The sequence below is a fragment of the Sorex fumeus genome, unplaced genomic scaffold, assembly GCF_029834395.1.
Source record: "Sorex fumeus unplaced genomic scaffold, SorFum_2.1 ptg000034l, whole genome shotgun sequence".
Taxonomy (NCBI): Eukaryota; Metazoa; Chordata; class Mammalia; order Eulipotyphla; family Soricidae; genus Sorex; species Sorex fumeus.
In genome coordinates this window covers 13,943,766-13,963,272 of record NW_026606091.1, presented here as the reverse complement: position 1 = coordinate 13,963,272, position 19,507 = coordinate 13,943,766, and the positions used below count along the sequence as shown (strand labels likewise).

General features: G+C 35.2%; 1 protein-coding gene across 2 annotated transcripts in view; it reads left to right on the top strand.

The window, feature by feature from the left end:
- The first annotated feature begins 446 nt into the window (after window positions 1-446).
- ELAVL2 (ELAV like RNA binding protein 2) overlaps window positions 447-19,507 on the top strand; it is a 177,549-nt gene continuing 158,488 nt past the window's right edge. Inside the window, exons 1-3 of one of the 2 annotated variants that reach the window (XM_056117051.1) lie at window positions 447-521; window positions 675-1,017; window positions 1,303-1,400. In XM_056117051.1, the coding sequence (XP_055973026.1) occupies window positions 1,374-1,400 (27 nt within the window). In that variant the 5' untranslated portion in view covers window positions 447-521; window positions 675-1,017; window positions 1,303-1,373. Of the gene's footprint in view, window positions 522-674; window positions 1,018-1,302; window positions 1,401-19,507 lie in introns of those variants that run through there. The other variant, XM_056117049.1, reaches the window with a different exon arrangement.

Genomic DNA, 19,507 nt, shown 5'->3' with positions numbered 1-19,507 from the left:
TTCCGCCAACTCCCCGGTAGCCGCCTTCCCTCCTCCGCCCTCTCCCGGGTGAGGCTTAGGGGTAGGATTTGGATTCCTCCCCCCACACCCTCCCGCATTCTCCTCGCCGGCACGCTTCTTGCGTGAGTTGCATTCCCGCCTTCCCGTGCTGCCGCCGTCGCCGCCGCAGCCCCGCTGACGGCCCGGGACCCCTGCAGAAACGCGGTCGCGCTCGTGGCAACGCCGTCAGGCGACGCGCGCGCTGCCCGACGAGGTGGAAGTTGCGGGTGGGGGGGGGAGGGCGGGGGGGCCGCACAGTTGCAAACTCTTGTCCCGTCCACGTGCCCCTCGCTTCCCCACCCGCACTCTCCTCTGTCCTTTCCCCGTGTACGTTTTGATGGTAGGAGCTTCTCTTAAGTATATGGCTAAATTCTCTATCTATCCATCGCCTATCCGTTGCAAGTGACCGATGGTTCTCAGGCTATTTTTGAACGCTGACAGCAGAGAACGCCTTAGGGAGGTGGTGAAAGAGGAAGAAAAGTGTAAGTGTAGGTGGTTGCATGAGTGTGTGTGTGTGTGTGTGAGAGAGAGAGAGAGAGAGAGAGAGAGAGAGCGCAGCGGGAGTGGGGAGGGCAGGGCAGGGGGCTCCCCTCTCTTTGGAGGACAGACAGAATGATACATATTGTCATTAACAGTTTTGACCCACCCAGACCCCACCCTTCGGTTGCATCCATCACACAGTCATTACAAAGGGGCTCCGCTGTCACACTGCTAGCCCTGCTCCCGGGGCTCTCGGGCTGGTTTAATGAGGTGCACTCAGCCGGGGCTATTGTGCCGCGCGAACCAGGCAGGAGCGAGACGGTAACGATCCTAGCAGTTGCTCGGAGCAGCCCCGCAGCAGCAGCCCAGCCCAGACCGCAAGTGGACGGATGCCTCTGGAAGCGTTTTCCTGAACGATCCCGTCAGGCAGTGGAAGACTGTGGCGGGGCTAGTCAACTTAGACGGGGCATTCCTCTCCTGCAGTTGAGCTGGCTGGAGGCAAGTGCAGTTACTCGGGTAATCGCGGGGGTGCTGGGGGCGGCGGGGGGTGGCGAGTGATGGTGGTGGTGGTTTTAGGCCAGACCTCAGTCAAAAGGTGGCTTGGATCAATTTCCCCTCCAACCACTCAACTCTCCCTTTATTAACCTTTTGTTTTGTTAGCTCGGTTTTTTTCCATTCCCCACCCCTTCCCCTCCCTCCCCTGCATCTTGCTCTTGGGGTTTGTGCATTTAAATGTAATTCTGATGGGTGAATGTTCTTTCCTTTTTTTGTTGTGAATACCAGAGATACTTTAGTCCTGCCTTACCAGTTCTGCGCCCTGCACAAGCAGTTTTGAAAAATTAAGTGCAAAAAGCATGACAAAGCAATATGAGGTTGCCGTGGTAAGTGAACTTTTAAAGCAAAAATTACCATTTCTTCTCGTATGCTCGTCTTTGGGTGGTTTGAAGGGGAATCGTCACACACAAAGGACTGGGGGCTGGGGGGAGGGGGTGGTGAAACCAAAAACCTAAAGCAAAACAAAACCAAGAATAAAAATAAGAAACACGGGAATTCTAATTTTATTTCTTTTCCTTAGTTTGGTCGGTGGACGAGCTCCCTGTCTCTGTTCGATGCTCTTAGGATGGGCATGATGCATTCATTTAAAAGTGATGCGAGTTCGCAGTCAGCAGGGTCGAGGTGGAGGGGAGGGAGATGAAGAGAACTAGGTTATTGTTTGGTTTCTAAAGAACCGAGCTGCACTGACTTTCTGAACTCAGGAAGTCGGCACTGTGGTTGGGCTATCCCTCAACAAAATCCTTCCGGAGAAAAGCAACTGGGGTCACCCTCATTCATTCCAACCATGTCAAATCGCTTACCTGTCCTGAGGACCTCTGTCTCTATCTCCGACCTCTCTCAGGTAGCAATATTGGAAACCATCCTTCTTAGACAATCTTTTTATGTTAAATGGTGATCAAAGGACACATTTGGAAATGTGTCCTTTTAAAAGCCTGGAGGCTGGAGAAGGAATTGCTTACTACTCTCCTTCCCTCCTCTCCTTTCTCTCCTCCTCCTCCATCCTAATTAAAATAAAGTGTACAAACTCATTAAAAAAGTCCTTCCCCCAACTTTTTCTCTTTCCCTTATAAAATAGGAGGCAGGTTTCAGGACAGTATTTTTGTGTTTTGGCCCTTAATCCCGTTCACTTTCTGAAAATAGTTGTCCAGCTTAATATTTTGATAAAGTTCCTCCCGAGTTTGGTAGGAATCACTCTTCTGAAGATTTCCAAATTGTTTAGACAGTCCTGCACTTAAAATGTATAAATGCTCAGTCGTCCTAACTTTTTTTGCTTGTGGATCTAATTGCTAGAGCTGTTTCCATGGAGATGACTAGGTTGCCCTAGAATTGGTCCTGCACCATTTACTCATGAGGCAAGGCCCTCTTAAGTTTTTTTCTCATGTGAATGATAGTATGGAAACAGCTCCAACTCCCCATAAAAGAAACTGGTGCCTTGATTTGTTCAACCCATTCATAACTTTCATTTATATTTGTGCAGGTACTATTACATGTTTTAAATATCTATGCTGAAGAATTCCTAAATTTCTAAACTTCTATAGGAAACACAGAAAATAACTTTTAATTGACTGTATTGCAACAAAGATGAGTGTATTTTATCGGGCAGATATTCTGGCACTATAACAATTGACATTTTTAGTCTGTTTTATTTGAAATGATTATAATTGATTACTAACTGCCATTGGACATTGATACTTTTTGCCTGTGGCTTACAAAGTCATCACTATTTCTTTCAGTCTTCCTATCTGTAACCACCATCCCTAAAGGACAATTTCTTTGAGAAATTAAACATCAACTGGCTAACTGAACTACCAGTCTATTGGTATGAGACTAATCAATACAGATACATTTTAAAGATATATATCAGAAGAATTTAGCTTCAATATAGTATTTTATACACTCGTAGTAGTAGCAAGAATTTCATTTGAGAAAGTTGTCTTTCTTCTAAATTGATATTTATGTACTATAGATATTCTAATGATAACAAAAGTGTTTTTAACTTTATAATTTATTTTAAACCAACATTTGTAGCTATATATATTTTTAGCTAATCTTGAATACTTTATGGGTTATTTTTTAATAAGTATCTTGTTATATTTAAGCATACAATATAATGAAGTAAGAATTCACTGTCTTCTTTGCTGTACAGATATTTGCAAATAAATGTATAGACTGTGTCATATATAATTAAGTTACTTTTACACTTGGATGAAATTAAGCTTAATTGAAATGGTTTTATCGCATTCATAATCTCAAGCAAGCCCTCAATTCTACTGTAAGTGTCTATATACATACTGAAAATACTGTTTCAACTGGAGATATTTTAAAAATAAGTTAGAAAATTTAATATTGTCTCATAAATAATGATAATAATATTGGATATAGTTGAATTTCCTAGAAAAAATACTTATACAATTAATGCTTTATATTCCTGATTCTTTTCCTTATTAAAACTCACAGGCATGTTTAGATTTGCTAAATGTTCTCTCTGTGGAAATTTCATGATGACAGAATGTAATATTGTAATAATTCATCTTTCCTCGTCGTTCTAATAATGTTATTAACACATTAAAATATGGTAACCAAGTTTTTCTTGTTTCCTAAATGTCATTCCATTAGAATAGATATGACAATAAATATTATAAATAACAGGAATCTTCTAATGTTCATAAGCTTAAGTTTTCAATTAAGCAATTTTTCATAAAAATATTTATTGTTTCACTTAGCATAGACTAACTTTAAGTAAATTGATATCATAGATATAGGAACAAAATGAATGTGCTGTAGGAAGAGAGAGGATAGACAGTTTGTAGCCAGATTCATCTAATGCTATGTCGTAGTTTGATCATTTGTACCTTATATAGGACGTGAGATGTGTCTGTGAGCAAAGAGGAATGGCTGAAATGATACTAGAAATAATAATGATACTAGATTTAGGGAAAAAACCCTTTATTTGCTACTTATAATTAGTAATGAACTTAATATATCTTATATCTAGCAAATGATCTAAAGCAGCCAAGATGCTCATTTTAATAGTTAGCATTTGTGGTCTACTTGCAATGAACCGGTAGTGAATCAAGTTAAATATGTAACTGCTTTACGTATATTACCTCAGTTGATCTTCAAAACACTCTAAGTGGAAGGTTTCATTCTGTCTAGTAATGAAGTAGATAACATCAAGTAGCTTAGTGAGAACTTGACTAATATTTGATTAACTGACAAAAATAAAAATAAAAATACAAAATGAGAATCAATAGAAAATCTGAGCTAATTTACTAAATTTAAAGAGCCATTTCACATAATAGCCACATAATCATCACAAATTCCAGAGAAAGGAATAAAAGGAATAATTATCTTAATAACTTTCTTTGATAAAATGAGTTGTGTTGTTTAATTTTTGTTTTGGGGCCATACCTGTAGAGCTTGCTTCTGGCTGTGGTTAGGGATCACACCTGTCAGGGCTCAGGAGACCATATAGGGTGCCAGGGACCAAACCTTGGCTAGCTCTGTGCAAGGCAAAAGCCCTACCTATTGTACTATTGCTCCAGCCTCTGATAAAACATTTTTGATGGATATTCCAAACTGTATCCTCAAATTTGATCTAGATCTATGGCACTGGTTTGGTTGGTTTTCTTTGGAAGCAGTAGTTATGAAGAATAACTGCTTTGTGCATCTCACCCCAATAACACAAGGAGTTTGAGATTAAATCAGTTATTATGACAAAGGAATTTTAAAGTAAATAGCAACAATGCCCACATAATAAAAGGAAAACCAAACTGTAAAGCCAGTTTTCCTTAAAAAGGGAGGAACGCAAAATCAAATACGGTGTTTTTTTTTTTAACTTTAACAATCTAAGTTTTTATTTTACATGCTTTAAAAGTTCAGAGCATTTTCTAAAATATTGAAGGTTATAAAAATGTATTAAGTTATTTGATGATATTTTTGTCATGCGTTTACTTTTCATGTTATAGAAACTATTAGGGAAAACTTAGACTCAATTTCTACTAAAAATTTTTAGTGATTGCAGGCACTTTTTAATAATCTGCCTTTTGTTCACTAAATGATTAATTTAGTGAACATAAAGCCATATAGAGAAACAGAAAATAAAACAAAATTTCAAGGGCCTTCTTTTATTATTCCATTAAAAAGGTACTCAAATACTGAATAAAAAAATTAGCTGGTTAAAACTAATTTTGCTACCTTTGGTTTATACAATTTTTGAGTGGAGAGATTGGGTGCTAGATATTATATCTACTGAGGTTTATTTTATTTATTTATTGAAACTTGGATTTGCAAAATGGAGATGTTATGACTTTATCAAAATAATCCATTTAAGTCTCCTAAATACCAAGAGGAAAATGTTAGAGGTATCATTTATGTACATTCAACAGAAACTGCTCAGTTTTGTACTTTGCCTTGAGAAGGAAGGAAAGTTTACAAAATATTTCTATCTGTATTCTTTGTAATAGATGTACTACTAAGTTGTTTTGTGAAAACCTTCTTTTAAAGAATTAGGTTACCTTTTTTGAGATGCAGAGAGCTCATATGTTGGGTGAAGAACAGTATTTGAATGCATGTGCTTGTGAAATAAGGAACTTTTTAAAATTTGTTTCATTTGTTACATAAATGTCAGAGTTTAATAAAGTAAAATCACCCAAACCTATTATGTTTAAATCCACTTACTATGACAGTTCCCATTCATTTTAAAAAATATGATAATTTTCTGTATTTAGGAATCATGTCCTAAAAGGTCTGAGACTTGTAAGCCTTGTGAGGCAAAAACTTTCCACCCCCACAGTGCCCTAGCATTCATCCTCACTTTGACCTTGGAGTGAGACCTTGTAAGACATTTGGAGTTTTATCCTTCAAAAAGTAATTTTTGTAATTTGCTTAATTTTAAATAAAATTCTGCCCTAGTATTTGTCATGATTAGTAACAAATTTGTATAATTTTCTAATAATTTGTATAATTTTCTCTTTCATCCTTTAGAAATGCACATTTTTATAGTATATGTTAAAATCACAGAAGTGTACTCAATTTTCTTTCCCATCAAATTTATCAGTTCTCATGTCTGTATATATAAACAATAAACATGTACAAATATACATATAAAAAGTTATGATCACAATACTATGAACAAAAAATTATTAAAGCTACATTTTGTTATAAAGTTAAGGTATAATTAGTGCCACAAATTATTTTTTCTAATGATAAATATTGCTGTTTTTATTATTACCTAAAAATTTTTCAATATTTTTGGTTAGGTCTGTAGAATCTGTTTTCCTCCACCTCTCCACTATTGCTTTCCTCTAACTTCATACAAAATTATATTGTGATATGAAAAATTCATGTAAAAATTTTTACTATGTTTAAATTAGGAGGAAAATGAAAGAATCATAATTAACTTTCTTAGAGGCTCTGGATTCCCTTAAACCATTCACTTCAATTAACCCTTTACATCCCTTAAAATATGAAATCCTTACATACTACATACAAAGTTCTGTATTATAGATTTCTGTTGCCTCTCTGAGCTTGAAAGGTTTACAGGAAAGTCCTTATACATCACCACACTTCACACTGAAAAGGACTGAGAAGGCAGTGTTATAGACTTCAATTTTTCAAAAATAGAAATGTCTAACTAATGAAACATGAGGTCACTATCATTAAGAGTTCAGCTTTTAAAAAATGTTTCCAGTAAAAATAGTTAACCATGGGACACAATATAAGTATTTAATAAAATTTTGAAAATTACCATTACCCTTCATGTGAATGTCCTTTATTGAAGATAATGAGAATAAAAATTGTTATAAAAATCAACATTTTGAATTTTAATTTATAAGTGCTAAATTTACCTCCATAAAGTTTGATATTATGGCAGAGAAGGTATTTAATATGTCTCATTCTTATCATAGACACCATAACATTTTGATATGTCATAGAATACAAATTAACGATATACTTCACTCAACAAACACTGTTGCCTGCTTACTAGCCATGGAAACGATAACGCTACTGTCAAGCACTGCACAGTCTGTGTAGAAGGTAGATATGTCAAAAAAAATGGTTATAATACGTTGGGATAATTGCTATCAGAGGTATGTGTAAAGTGCTTTTAGGAGCATGAGGAAACTATAACCTATAAAAGCTAAAGTTACTTTTAATAGGGATATTCAGGCAGGCTTTTCAATGTAGGAAAGTTTTACACATTGACATTTTTTCCATTAAAAATGGGCATGCAATTAACATAAAGAAAGAGAACTATATACTTATTTCTATATTTATACATTGATATGTCCCTGTGATGAGGGAGAGCAAGTTTTCTGTGTAGAATGCCAAATTTTTTGAGATTCATTAATGTAATTTCTCAGATACACTGCCTTTGACAAATGTGCACAGCCAGGAAAGCCTTTAATATATTGATTGTGTTAGTGTTTTCTTGCTTGTAGCATAATGGATAAAGCAAAGGCTTCATTTTTATTCTTCTATGCTCTACAAAAAAAAGTGTCTTATAAACCATGAAAGACACACAAAAGCAAAAGTAATTAAATAACATAAATGGTTAGGGAGATTCCCTATGATCTGAACTAGAATTAAAAAAGGAGGTGTAAAAAGGGAGGTATTTGAAAGAAAATGATATGAAAATGTTTTAAAATAGGAAACCAGTTTCTGCTTCATAACAATGGGGTATCAACTTCAGCAATTTCAATTTCCTTTGTATTGCTTTCACATTTACAACGGAAAAGGGGAGGGAAAGTCCTATTAATCTAAAATTTTCCCCATTTTTTTTAAGTTTCATCATAGATCAGGTTAAAACCACCCTATTTTCTTTTTAAATTTCCAAATGCATGAAAAATCTTCACTGCAGAGTGATTAGTACTTCATGTGAATATCATTATGCATTTTGTTCTCTGATACCTTGACAATGCAGTTTAGCCCCATACCCGCTGGGATTCTCTCCTGGCAACAATTTTTTATTTCCTCGTGTTCATTTTTAGGAAAATCCTCTCAATATTGTTATATGTATTATTTTATAGGAAGGAAGCATGTAAAATACTCTTGAACTCATTTTACTTGTGAGTTTGAATAGCATTCAGATTAGAATGATTTTCCCAGAATTTTATAGGCTTGCCCAATCCAGCTGTATATTTTATATGCTAATGTAAATTCTATTTTTGTTCCCCTTGGGGGTTTAAGTGATTATAATTGTTGCTCTTCAAAAGCCAAACAGATGATGATTGCTGCTTCAGGAGTATACCAAAAGAAACTGGCTTTCATTAAACCTGCTCATCCACTTCATAATTATCTCCATTTTATCTAGCTAAGAAGCAGGAAAAAATGGCAAGTACAGTTCATTGAAGCCAGTTCAGTTATTTAAACATCGCTTTATTGAACTAGCAGGAGGTGTTAAAGTAGGGGGAATGTTTTCATTCTAACAGTGATATGTAGCCAGTGGCCCAACTCAAGAGTTAGTTGAGCATCAAACGCCAGAGGCCACAGGGAATTGGAGTGGAGAGATTTTTCAGCTAGTCTAAGAGGAGTCCTCTAGTGGATACAATAAATAGTACTGCAATGGCAGGTTTTTTGAAACAGTCCTTTTTGCTTGTTCTTCCAGTAAGCTCAAAAATGGAACTAACATGTATACTAGTGGAGGCATGGGTGTTGAAGCATTGTATGACTGAAACCAAATTATGAACAGCTCTGTAAAGATCTATCTCACAGTGATTCAATAATAAAATATTTTTTTTAAAAAAATGGGCTGAGGGGCTGGAGAGATAGCACAGTGGGTAGGGCGCTTGCTTTGCACCCGGTCAACCCCGGTTCGATTCCCAGCATCCCATATGGTCCCTTGAGCACTGCCAGGAGTAACTCCTGAGTTCAGAGCCAGGAGTAACCCCTGTGCATCGCCAGGTATGACCCAAAAAGCAAAAAAAAAAAATGGGCTGAATTTAAAAGGGGTAGAGTTTAAAGGTGAAAGAAAGTATTGATAAATTCTAAAAGGATGCTAAGACATGAGACTAACTGACATCCAAAGTCGTTGAGGGAATCCTTTTTGATTACAAATGAATTTTGTCATGTGACTGGATCAGAAAGCAGATTTTTATGGTGATTAGGTTTCCTCAACAAAAAACTTTCTCTTCCATTCAGGTGACGCAGAATCTTTCTGAGTTACCCATTCCTGGTCCAAGGGGTGGTTGTGGATGAGTGGCCTTGGAATTGAGATATATCAGACCTATGTTTCTTATAGATTGTTGTCTTTAGTATTAGAACACTTTAAGGGCCTTGGACTCTTACCCATGAGAATAGAAAAGTTCCAAAATCAACAGCTGTTCAAGTTTCCAGCTGTGGGAAAGCAATTCTCTGATGGTTAAGTGAACAATTTTGAAAGGGATCTCTAACATATCTAAAGAGCCAGGTTTTAGAAACCAGTTGTCTAAGGCTAGACTTAAATAAAACATGACATTTATAAACAAAGACAATAGATGTTCTCATTTTCTACAGATCTTCATTTTCATGTTCTATGATAGCTCAGCAACTTTGGGCAGTTTCACTTTTTGTAGTTTTGACATAAAATGCTTGTAATTTGATTTTGAAATTTTGATGAATCATACTGAGAAAAGAATTTTTAAATATTTAAGTGCAAAAAAAAAGTGAGACATGCTTCTGAGAGGCTTTTGAATAAATTGCAAGGTAGTTGTATTTTTAACTAATAAAGAATTCCCCTACATTTCATAAACCACAATTAAACAATTTTCTTGTTTTTATATATAATATATATATACAAACTTGCTTTTTGCTTCACCTTTTTACCTCATGAGTAAAAAATGCAGTTACCATTTTTATTTATAAAAATGGAAAAAGTCAAATTTTTAAAACTTGAACTAGGCATACCCACTTCATCAATATCTTACACAACATTTGATCTACTAATAGCTTCCCAATATTTGCAGATTGCAAATGTTGAACATATCTATACTGCAGAGCCATTTTAAACCCCAAGAGGTAAAATAGTCTCAGATTATTTTCCCAACCAATATCATTTGTGGATTTTTAGAGAGGGTGTGTCAATTAATTATTATTTTAAAATTCTCAAAATTAAGGAGGTGAGTGGAGAAGGTAAGGCATTTTTCTTGCATGCAGCAGAGACTGTTTTGAATTCCCTGAACTATACATGTTCTCAGAGCACTGCCAGGGGTCCTTTCTGAGCACAGAATTTGAAATAGCCCTTGGGAACCATTTGGTCTGGCCTAACAGTTCTTCCCGTGCAAAAGTTCTCTAAAATTTCTGTCAGGTGGCATGGTAGTCTTGGAATTATTATGTAGATAAATGCCAAAGTATAATTAATTCAGCTTTCCTACCAACAAACCTATGAAATTTCTAAGTCTGAAACTACCCACCTGTACATAGGTATCTTAGCAATTGTAGAAACTACATGGTTAGTTTTCTTAATCCCCATCTTCTATCTGTAGGGCCTGGCTGTTCTTTCTTCCCCCAGGCTTGTGTTGTCCCCTTTAATGAAATGCTAAACCCCTAGGTCTACTAGGACAGTATTGCTTTTCCTTCCAAGATGACAGACAATTGCTAATCTAATAAATTAATCTTCACTAATGGCAAGATATAAGGAAGTACTTGTTTCAGTTCATATGTAAAAGTTGCTTTAAAAAATGACTTCATTTTTGGGACTGGAGCAATAGCACAGCGGGTAGGGTGTTTGCCTTGCATGCGGCCAACCCAGGTTAGATTCCCAGCATCCCACATGGTCCTCCGAACACCACCAGGAGTGATTCCTGAGTGCATGAACCAGGAGTAACTCCTATGCATCGCCAGGTGTGATGCAAAAAAGAAAAAAAAACATTTCATTTTTGTTTTCATGAACATTATAATGTGACTTGTATATTAGGTAAAAAAATACTTTTTTTAGGTAAAAAAATATTTTTTCTGGAAGTTGCTTTTCTTGAATGTGTTGCTTTCTTTACTGGTAGCATGCTTAGATATTTATCATTGAGCTGATTGCATACTTATCTTAAAATAGATTAGGTTACTTAGAAATAAACTAGCTCAACAGGAAAACATAAGAGAAAAAGAAGAAACTGATTTGGTAGTATTGACTTACCTGTCAATGTTTATTAAATAGAATTATAAACCATAAGTAACCGTAAATAGTAAAATATATTTCTGCCAATAGAATGACTCCATAATTTCTCAGGGTTATATCTTATATGTCCGTTCTTTCATTTCACTAACAGGAAACTGTAGAAAATCATGATTATTCTGTGACCTCAAAAACAAATAAATGTAAACAAAATCTTTTAATTCTCCCAGTTAAATCTCTTTCAGCATAACATACAGTACAAACTTGACAATTATTCCAATTAATCTGCTCAACAGAGAAACCCCAACCAAAATAGTTGAAGTCAGAGTTTAACTCCAGGTTAACTGAGAAACTGAAAATACTATTTTCTCTCTTTAAACCAGTGATTTCTCAGATTCATCTATATAGGTTTTTATCTGTCTCTTTCTCTGATCTCTCTGAATTTTTGTTTTGTTTTGTTGTTTTGGGGCCAAACCAAAGGCTTACTCCTAGCTTTGCATTCAGGTATCATTGCTGGCACTGCTGAGTGACCATTTGGGATGCCAGTGATGCAATCCAAGTCAGCCCCATGCAAGGCAAGAACCCTATTACTGATACTGATCTCTTGCTCCAGCCTATCTGTCTATCCTCATCTATCTCCTTTCTCTCTCTCTCTCTCTCTCTCTCTGTCTCTCTCTCATGTGTTGTGTGTGTGTGTGTGCTCGAACCTGCATACAGGGGATTGAACCCATAACCTCACAAAAACTAGGTATTTGCTTTGCTATTGTCTGAGACACATACCTAGCCCAAATGGAGGTGTTTACATATATTCCTTCAGAATTCCTTCAGAATTTTTAGGAGGTTTTTCTGGGTAGACACCAGGCATTCTTACTTTAAAGACAAAAACCTGCAAAGCTGGGAGGTCTTTGGTGCTCTATGAGCAGCACTAGGCTTTCTTCTGACCAATTCTATCATTTACTGAAGATTCACTCTGTGTCATGCATTCTCTAAGCACTCAAAAAAAAAAAAAAACCTTTTCCTCTCAATGCTCACAGTTTCTTTAAAAAGTAACTATTATTTTTATATTCATTTTACTAATGAGGAAACTGAGACTTGGAACTATCAATGACTCTAAAATCATATACGAAGGTCACAGGAGAAACTGAACCAGAATCCCACTCTAGTTGAAAACTTTGAATCACTAAAACCCTGAACTTAAAAAAACCCTTTTAACACAGAGATTGAAAATGTACAGTTGTACTTTATAGCTGTAATTTCCAGCTTAAAAGCTTCCATTTTGCTGTTTTGATTACCCTAAGATTATCTGGAGCGTACAGGGATTGTTTCATTTTTATGGCCTTAAAGGAAAACCACTATGTTCATGTGAAAGAAGATACAATCTAATAGGTAAAAGATACTCTAAAATTAAAGGTGAAATTTTTAGCTTTTTTTTGTACAAATATCATGGATGACTATCTTTTTTAGTTCTTAAATCAAAAAACTCAGGTGTTGCCCATAAACTATTTTTAATTTCATCACTAAATTTTTCAGAAATGAGTAATGTTAGAAAATTATGATGCTCCCCTCAGGTCAATTTATTATAAGAATTTAGCAATTGTACAGAATTGCTGCAGATAGGTGCAGTTTCAGGTGTGTATTATATGATTTTCGGGTTTGTTCTTTCTGATTTGAGGTTGACACCATGATTTAGAATAGTGATGATTCATGTCTAGGACTAAGATCTGTTTTCCATGGGTTTATACATTTTCCCCTTGAATTGCACCAAAAATGGTTTTTTAATTGGCCTTAACTCATGCCCAATAAATTGGACAAAAATTGATTGCTGCAGTCATGTTTGCTTTAAAATTATTCAAGATTGCGCCATGAGTCAAAGGAGCTCAGGCACAAGGACAGGAGTGCTTTATACGATTTGTAACAACTTTGTTTCAAAATGGTCATAATTCATATCTAAAAGTTAGCATATGTATTCGACTTATAAAACTTAAAAGATGGTACCTGAGTCACATTAATACATCGTATTACAATGTAACTTTCTCTTATTTTGGTGATGTTTTCTACTAACTTCTTTAGGTCTGTTCATACCACACATTCATTGAATCATGGTTTTTCATTAGAAATAAGCAATGCTTGTACGTAGCTCTGATTATTGATCATACTTGTATCATCTTTCTAAATGGTAAAATTAAATAAGTGAGGATGTTCAGATTATAGTATTGAAACAGTCTGCAATTTCCCATTCTCTGAATAGTGATTTTTAAAGACAAAATTAAATAGTATAAAAATTGAATTAACTCAGGTGACCGTTTAGGGCATTGAAATAGCAATTCACTAAGTGGTACCTGTCAGGAAGCCAATTTTTATTCAATCTCATTATAATTATTTACTGTACTGTGGTATTTATTTATTTATATTCCACAGAAATATAAGCAACTCACTTTAAACACTTTGCTAGTTATAAATAAAGATTTGTTTTATGACATTCTCTCAAAACCATAAGAATGGGTGTAATAGGAAGAAAGAAATGATTAATTAATTGAATAGAACATGATGTTCTTGCTTATAATTAACACTAGTTACACTTGATATTGCAGTTTTCAAAGAAATAAATGGGGCAGTTTTGACATTTTTTGTCATTATGCTCTATTGTGTTTATTTTCATATGTATACAATATTAAGGTTATTTTGTATGAAAATGATTTTGTTTATAAACTACAGAGCTCTAGAGCTATTAATCTGACTCCCATCCGAGTCTGCTATCTTTTAGGAGGTCACTGGTTCTCACCATGAAGTATCAACCACATGCTCCTACCTGGTTAGTGTCTACTTGGCTGAAGCTCTAGCAGCTGTAGAGTTGTTTTTCCTCAAACCTAAATCTATTTGTTTTTCTGATTTATAAAAAGAAGAGCTGCTTAGAATTTTGCACAACACATAAAAACTCTAAGGTCAAGTTCTGTGTCCTCAGTATAACTACTGGTTAGTACTGTTCTTATATGACATTTAATACTCTCAACAACAGTTCATGAGAATTTTCATATACCATTAAATAAAACATATATTATCCATTTTATTTGTGTATGTGTGTGTGTTATCAAGGAGTGGACCCAAGACTTCATGCATGCATGATGATTTCAACCACTGAACTATATCACCTATCCCCCTTTTAATAGTTTTATAAGTGTTGACTATATGTTTCTGAAAATTAAGATTTCCTCAAATATCAAAATGTTATACCTGGTAGAATCTCAAAATCATATTCTATTCTATTTTAATAGTTTAAAAGAAACATCATTGAGCCATCATTTTTTCTCCCTTCAATTTGTGAAGACCCAGTGACCTTCTAAAAGATAGTAGACTTAGGTGGGAGTCAGACTAATATCACTGGAGCTCTGTAGTTTAAAAACAAAATAATTTATGTCCAAAACTAAATCTTAATATTTTATGCATGTGAAAATAGCATGTAAGCATGATCACAATTATTTTAATTTTAAAATTGGCATTTGTTCATTTATTATAATTATTAATATTTTCCTTATACTTTTTTCTCTTGCTAGTCATTTACAACTTTTGCTATATTTCTTTACTATTACCAGATTTAATATCTAGAAAGTAACTTAAAGTGCCTTTACTAAACAATGGTTAAAGGGGATAGCAAGATAGTACAGTGAGTAGAGTGCTTGTTTTACATGCAGACAATCTGGGTACAATCCCACACCCCATATGGTCAATATTGCCAGGAGTGACCCCTGAGCTTAGAGCCAGGAATAAACTCTGAGCACTATTGAGTATGCTCCCCCACTCCACAATAAGCAACAAAGCAAAATAAAACAAAAACAAAATAGTAGTTAAAGACTTGATTCCTAGAATCAGATTTCTTAAAGTCAAACTCTAATTCTGTATAGCATTGTGTAAACTTATTTGACATTCTCAGCTTCCTTGTCTTTTAAAATGTTAAGTTACTTGTGAAGACAGAATGATTAAATGCATGCAAAATAGGAAATTAGCTAGCACATATTATGTTCTCAATAGGTTGCCATCATCTTGTATATTCTAATCCAATCATTTTGTGGAGCTCATGAAGGTTTAGTCAGAATGGTTTGCTGAGGGAATCAGCTTGTTAGAGGAAGAAATCATATGAGGACCCATAAAGGATTATCCACATCTAAGAATCTTACCTCAGTAGGACAACTTATCCTTTCCTAGAAGTGTTCCTAAAACCCCTTTTTATGGACAAAGGGGTCTTAAATGCATTTCATGGATGCAGGCAGGGTGCGACCTGACTGACTCTGACTCCTGCTTTCTTGGTCTCACAGCTTTCTTGGGGTTTTTTTGGCTCAAACACACTATTTGTTCAAAACCCGCTGTGAACTTTTGCAGTGACTGTTGTACTTTGTCCACCAAACAAATTCATTATTTTCATCTAAGTTCTTTTTCTGTCAGTCCTCTCACTCTGTCACCACATGGCAAGGAATCTTAGATTTGTAGAACAAAAAACTTTCTATCTGCACTTTCCTCAGTTGTTTTTCAGAGTACTCCCTTGTCCCTGGCTTCACCCCTATTATGTAACTCATAATATCTAACCAACCTTCATATTGTTACCAGCCCTCTTTTTTTCCTGTAATCAGCCTTGTCTCCACAAAAATCTTGCAGTTATCTCTTCTGAACCTCATTTACTGTTTTGGATTTTTTTTTTGGGGGGGGGGCTCAATTTGTAGTGCTCAAGGGATCACTCCTGGTGATCTGCATAAACCATATGCAGTTTATACAGATCAAACATGTGCATGTAAGGCCTTCACCCCTGTACTGTCTCTCTAATCCCTGAACCTCACTAACTTTGAACACACACACACACACACACACACACACGCTCACTCACACCAGTTAAATCAGATGTACATTAATATCTGTTAAGAATAACGATTGACATCATCATATTTTTATTTTTTTAAATAAAATCCTAAGCAAGAGGTTCAAATTTTCATGTATCCTTTTTATATGACTAATGTGGAAACACATCTCTCTTTTAGTATTCATTTTACTTCTGGGAAATAGTAGTACTGTATAAAACATCAATGTTCTATGTGTTAAATAATGAGCACTGACATTAAAGAAAGGCTTTTCATTTTATTGTCTATACAAGGAATCTAGAAATATCAGTAAAAAATATATTTCACAGTAAATTGTGTCAAAATAATTCGAGGAAATGTCTATTTGTTACTCAAACAGCTTAAACAGTCTGTAATAACATTCATTTATGTTACTCTTCCAACTCATGTTTACAAAAAACTGACATTTTAAACAACCATGTTCTCTAATTTTACATACCAGAATGACAATGACCAAAGAAGGGAACAATATTTCTATTACAGTAGTATTCTCAGTCTTCAAATATCCATACATAATGTCAGTCAGAGAAATAGATGTTTCATTTGGTCAGACCAACATGAAGGGTTAAAAAACACCGTTATAAATATAACTTGAGCAGGTTAGCTGTTCTATCAGGGGTTTCCCACTCCCCTCTTTCTTTGGATTTTGGACCATACCTGGAATTACTCAAAACTTAGTTCTGTGTTTAAGAATCACTCTGGTTGTGCTTCAGGGACCGTATGTGGAGTCGTGGATTTGAGTCCAGGTCAGCTGCATGTAAGGCAAATGCCTCAATCATTGTACTAGATGTCCGGCTCTTCGATGTTTTTTTATTCTTAGTACTAATGAACTATACTTCCTCAGGGAGGTCTGGCAGTCACATGACTGTGTTTGACTTAAACTGGGTTGATCTTTTTAAATTATAAGATACATTTAAAATGAAGATAGATGCCTATAGAAATTTAGAATTAAAGATTATCACTCCACTGTAACTGTGAATTTAGACATACAAAAATTGGCAATGAATTCATTAGGCTGTAAAAGCATTCATTCCATTTATTTTGCTCTACTGAAAGTTCACATCTGTAACTTTGTCTGTATTAGTACACAGAAAGTAAGTCCTGGAGAAAGCTCCGAAACTATATTCTATAAGCACATTTTAATAGCTTTGATGTACTTTATGGTGTCACATGGACATTTCTGCATTCTGTTCTGTTCAAAAAAAGCAAAATGATTATTAAAAGTGGATTTTCTTGCATACATCTGTTATCTAACTCTATATATTTTTGGATGTTTCTTTTGAAAGATTTTTTTCATCATTTTCATTTTTAAAACATCCTGCTTCCCATTCCTGTTATTGTTGTTGTAATGACCAGGAGTTGCACATATGCTTACTTAATTGTAGTGCTCACACATCTTTAGCTGTGATGCTCACCAGGGCTCACACATTAGGTGGCAGTACTTTCATACTCAGCCACAGTGCTCATTGAGATTTGTATATCTTCAGCTGCAATACTTTCATATCCTCACTGGGGCCCATAACTTAAGTATTTGAGTAATTGTTGTAATGTACACCAGAAGTTGCTGCAATGCTTACATATATGTTTGCCAGGAGTCATACTTCTTTGTAACCATGGTGCTTACATATATTTTTAGTTGCAATTCTTGCTGGAGGTTGCACCACTCTGTGATGTTTGTGATGTGGCCAGAAATGGCATGTGGTGCTAAGTATCATACATGCCAGAGCTTCCAGGCTCAAACACATTGATTGCTACACATGAGAAGCTGGGGTTTTGAACTTGTAACCATACACTTGCAAAGCAAGTGCTCTAAGTCCCTTCAGTATTCCTCCAGACCCCTAGATGTTTTTCAAGCATAATATAAGAAATAGGAAATTAGATCAGAAAGTACTGTTAGCCTACATAAATGGAACAATCTAATAGCCTATAAAAATATATGTGGTGAGAGTGAATTAGTATGAGGAGAGGCAAGTGATAAAGAAATGGATGCTGCTTTATTTCAAGGCCATAAGTGACTACTTTTAAAATTGTTACCTTTACAATCTTGCTTTGAGTTAAGAAATAATATAGTACATAAGAATGGGTAATGTATGTAATTCTGTATATAATTGAATAGTGAAAATATCGCCTCATAAAATCAAAATATTTCCATTTGATTAGACTATAGTGGTATATACTTGATTCAACTTGATTTCAGTGAGTAATTAACTGAATTATAACCTATACTTAATGTCAAACACTAACATTTAGAGCTCAACTAAAGTAACAATGGTCATAATTAATGCTAAAGAGAGTACTGCATTGTTGAAAGAGTGACATTCAGGAAAACTGCTCTCTTCCTATTAATTTTAAAAACATTACTTAAATTCCTAATGCTTCCATTATGGCCCTGAAAGTGAGAAATAATTTATGTCTCTGATTACCTCCTAGGTTACAATGATAAATATGTAAAAGTGCATTTAGCTTTTTATTAACAGGTTCTATAAAAAATAAGGATTAACAGGTTCTATAAAAAATAAGGATTTTTGATATTATATCAATTAAATGCAAACTCCGACTAAGTTATTTTTGAACACCTACAACTTTTTAATGGATGAATCATGAAATTGTATTTGGAAATATACTGAAGTCGCATCACAGGGCAGACAGAAGAGTTTATGCAGATGGGGGTCTTTTTAGCCTGGTTACAGTTAGAAATGTGGGAATATAACATGTGTTGTCTGAGTCCTGGCATTAATGAAAGTAAATAAAGTATTGGGGAGACCTCTCAAGTAGAGCTCAGGGAACCTGTGGCCACTCCCAGGGATACTTTGCCAACTGGGTCAGACGGTTCAGTGCAAGATTCTCCAATGCAGCTTGGACTGCACAGTGCCAGGGAACAGCACTGTAACCCCAGCAGTCCCAGGGACCACCAAAGTCATACCCACTGTGCTTGAGAGTTCACTCAATGCCAGGCATAGAACTGGGACCTGAATCCCTGTGCTGTCTTTCCACCTCCTCAAATTAAAAAAAAAAAAACCTTAAAAGACAGTGGATAAAAGCAGACAGTGTATAAAAACATTTTAGTTCTGGCTTTACTAAAGATCTGGTAAATCACCATTTCTTTTAGATAGTTATGTTTACCCTATAAGACTGCTTATTCTCTGCCAGGAAGTTGAAATAATTTATAATTACCTGACCTTACAGGTATCTAGTACTGGATATTTTTGTTGCTGTTTTAAAGATCAGGAAATGGTGGATTAGAAAGACTAATCTGTTCAAGATCCCCCAGTGCTGTAGTCCCTTTCCAATCCTCTTGTTTCTGAAGTGAAAATACAAGCTCTTAAAAATTTGAAAAATTGCAATAATATTACAATTTCTACTGAAAGAAATAATTGTTGATGAGCCATACTATCAAAAACATAAATGAATACTATAACAGTTTAAGGATACATAAAATGGAAGCTTATTATAAGATTTTATA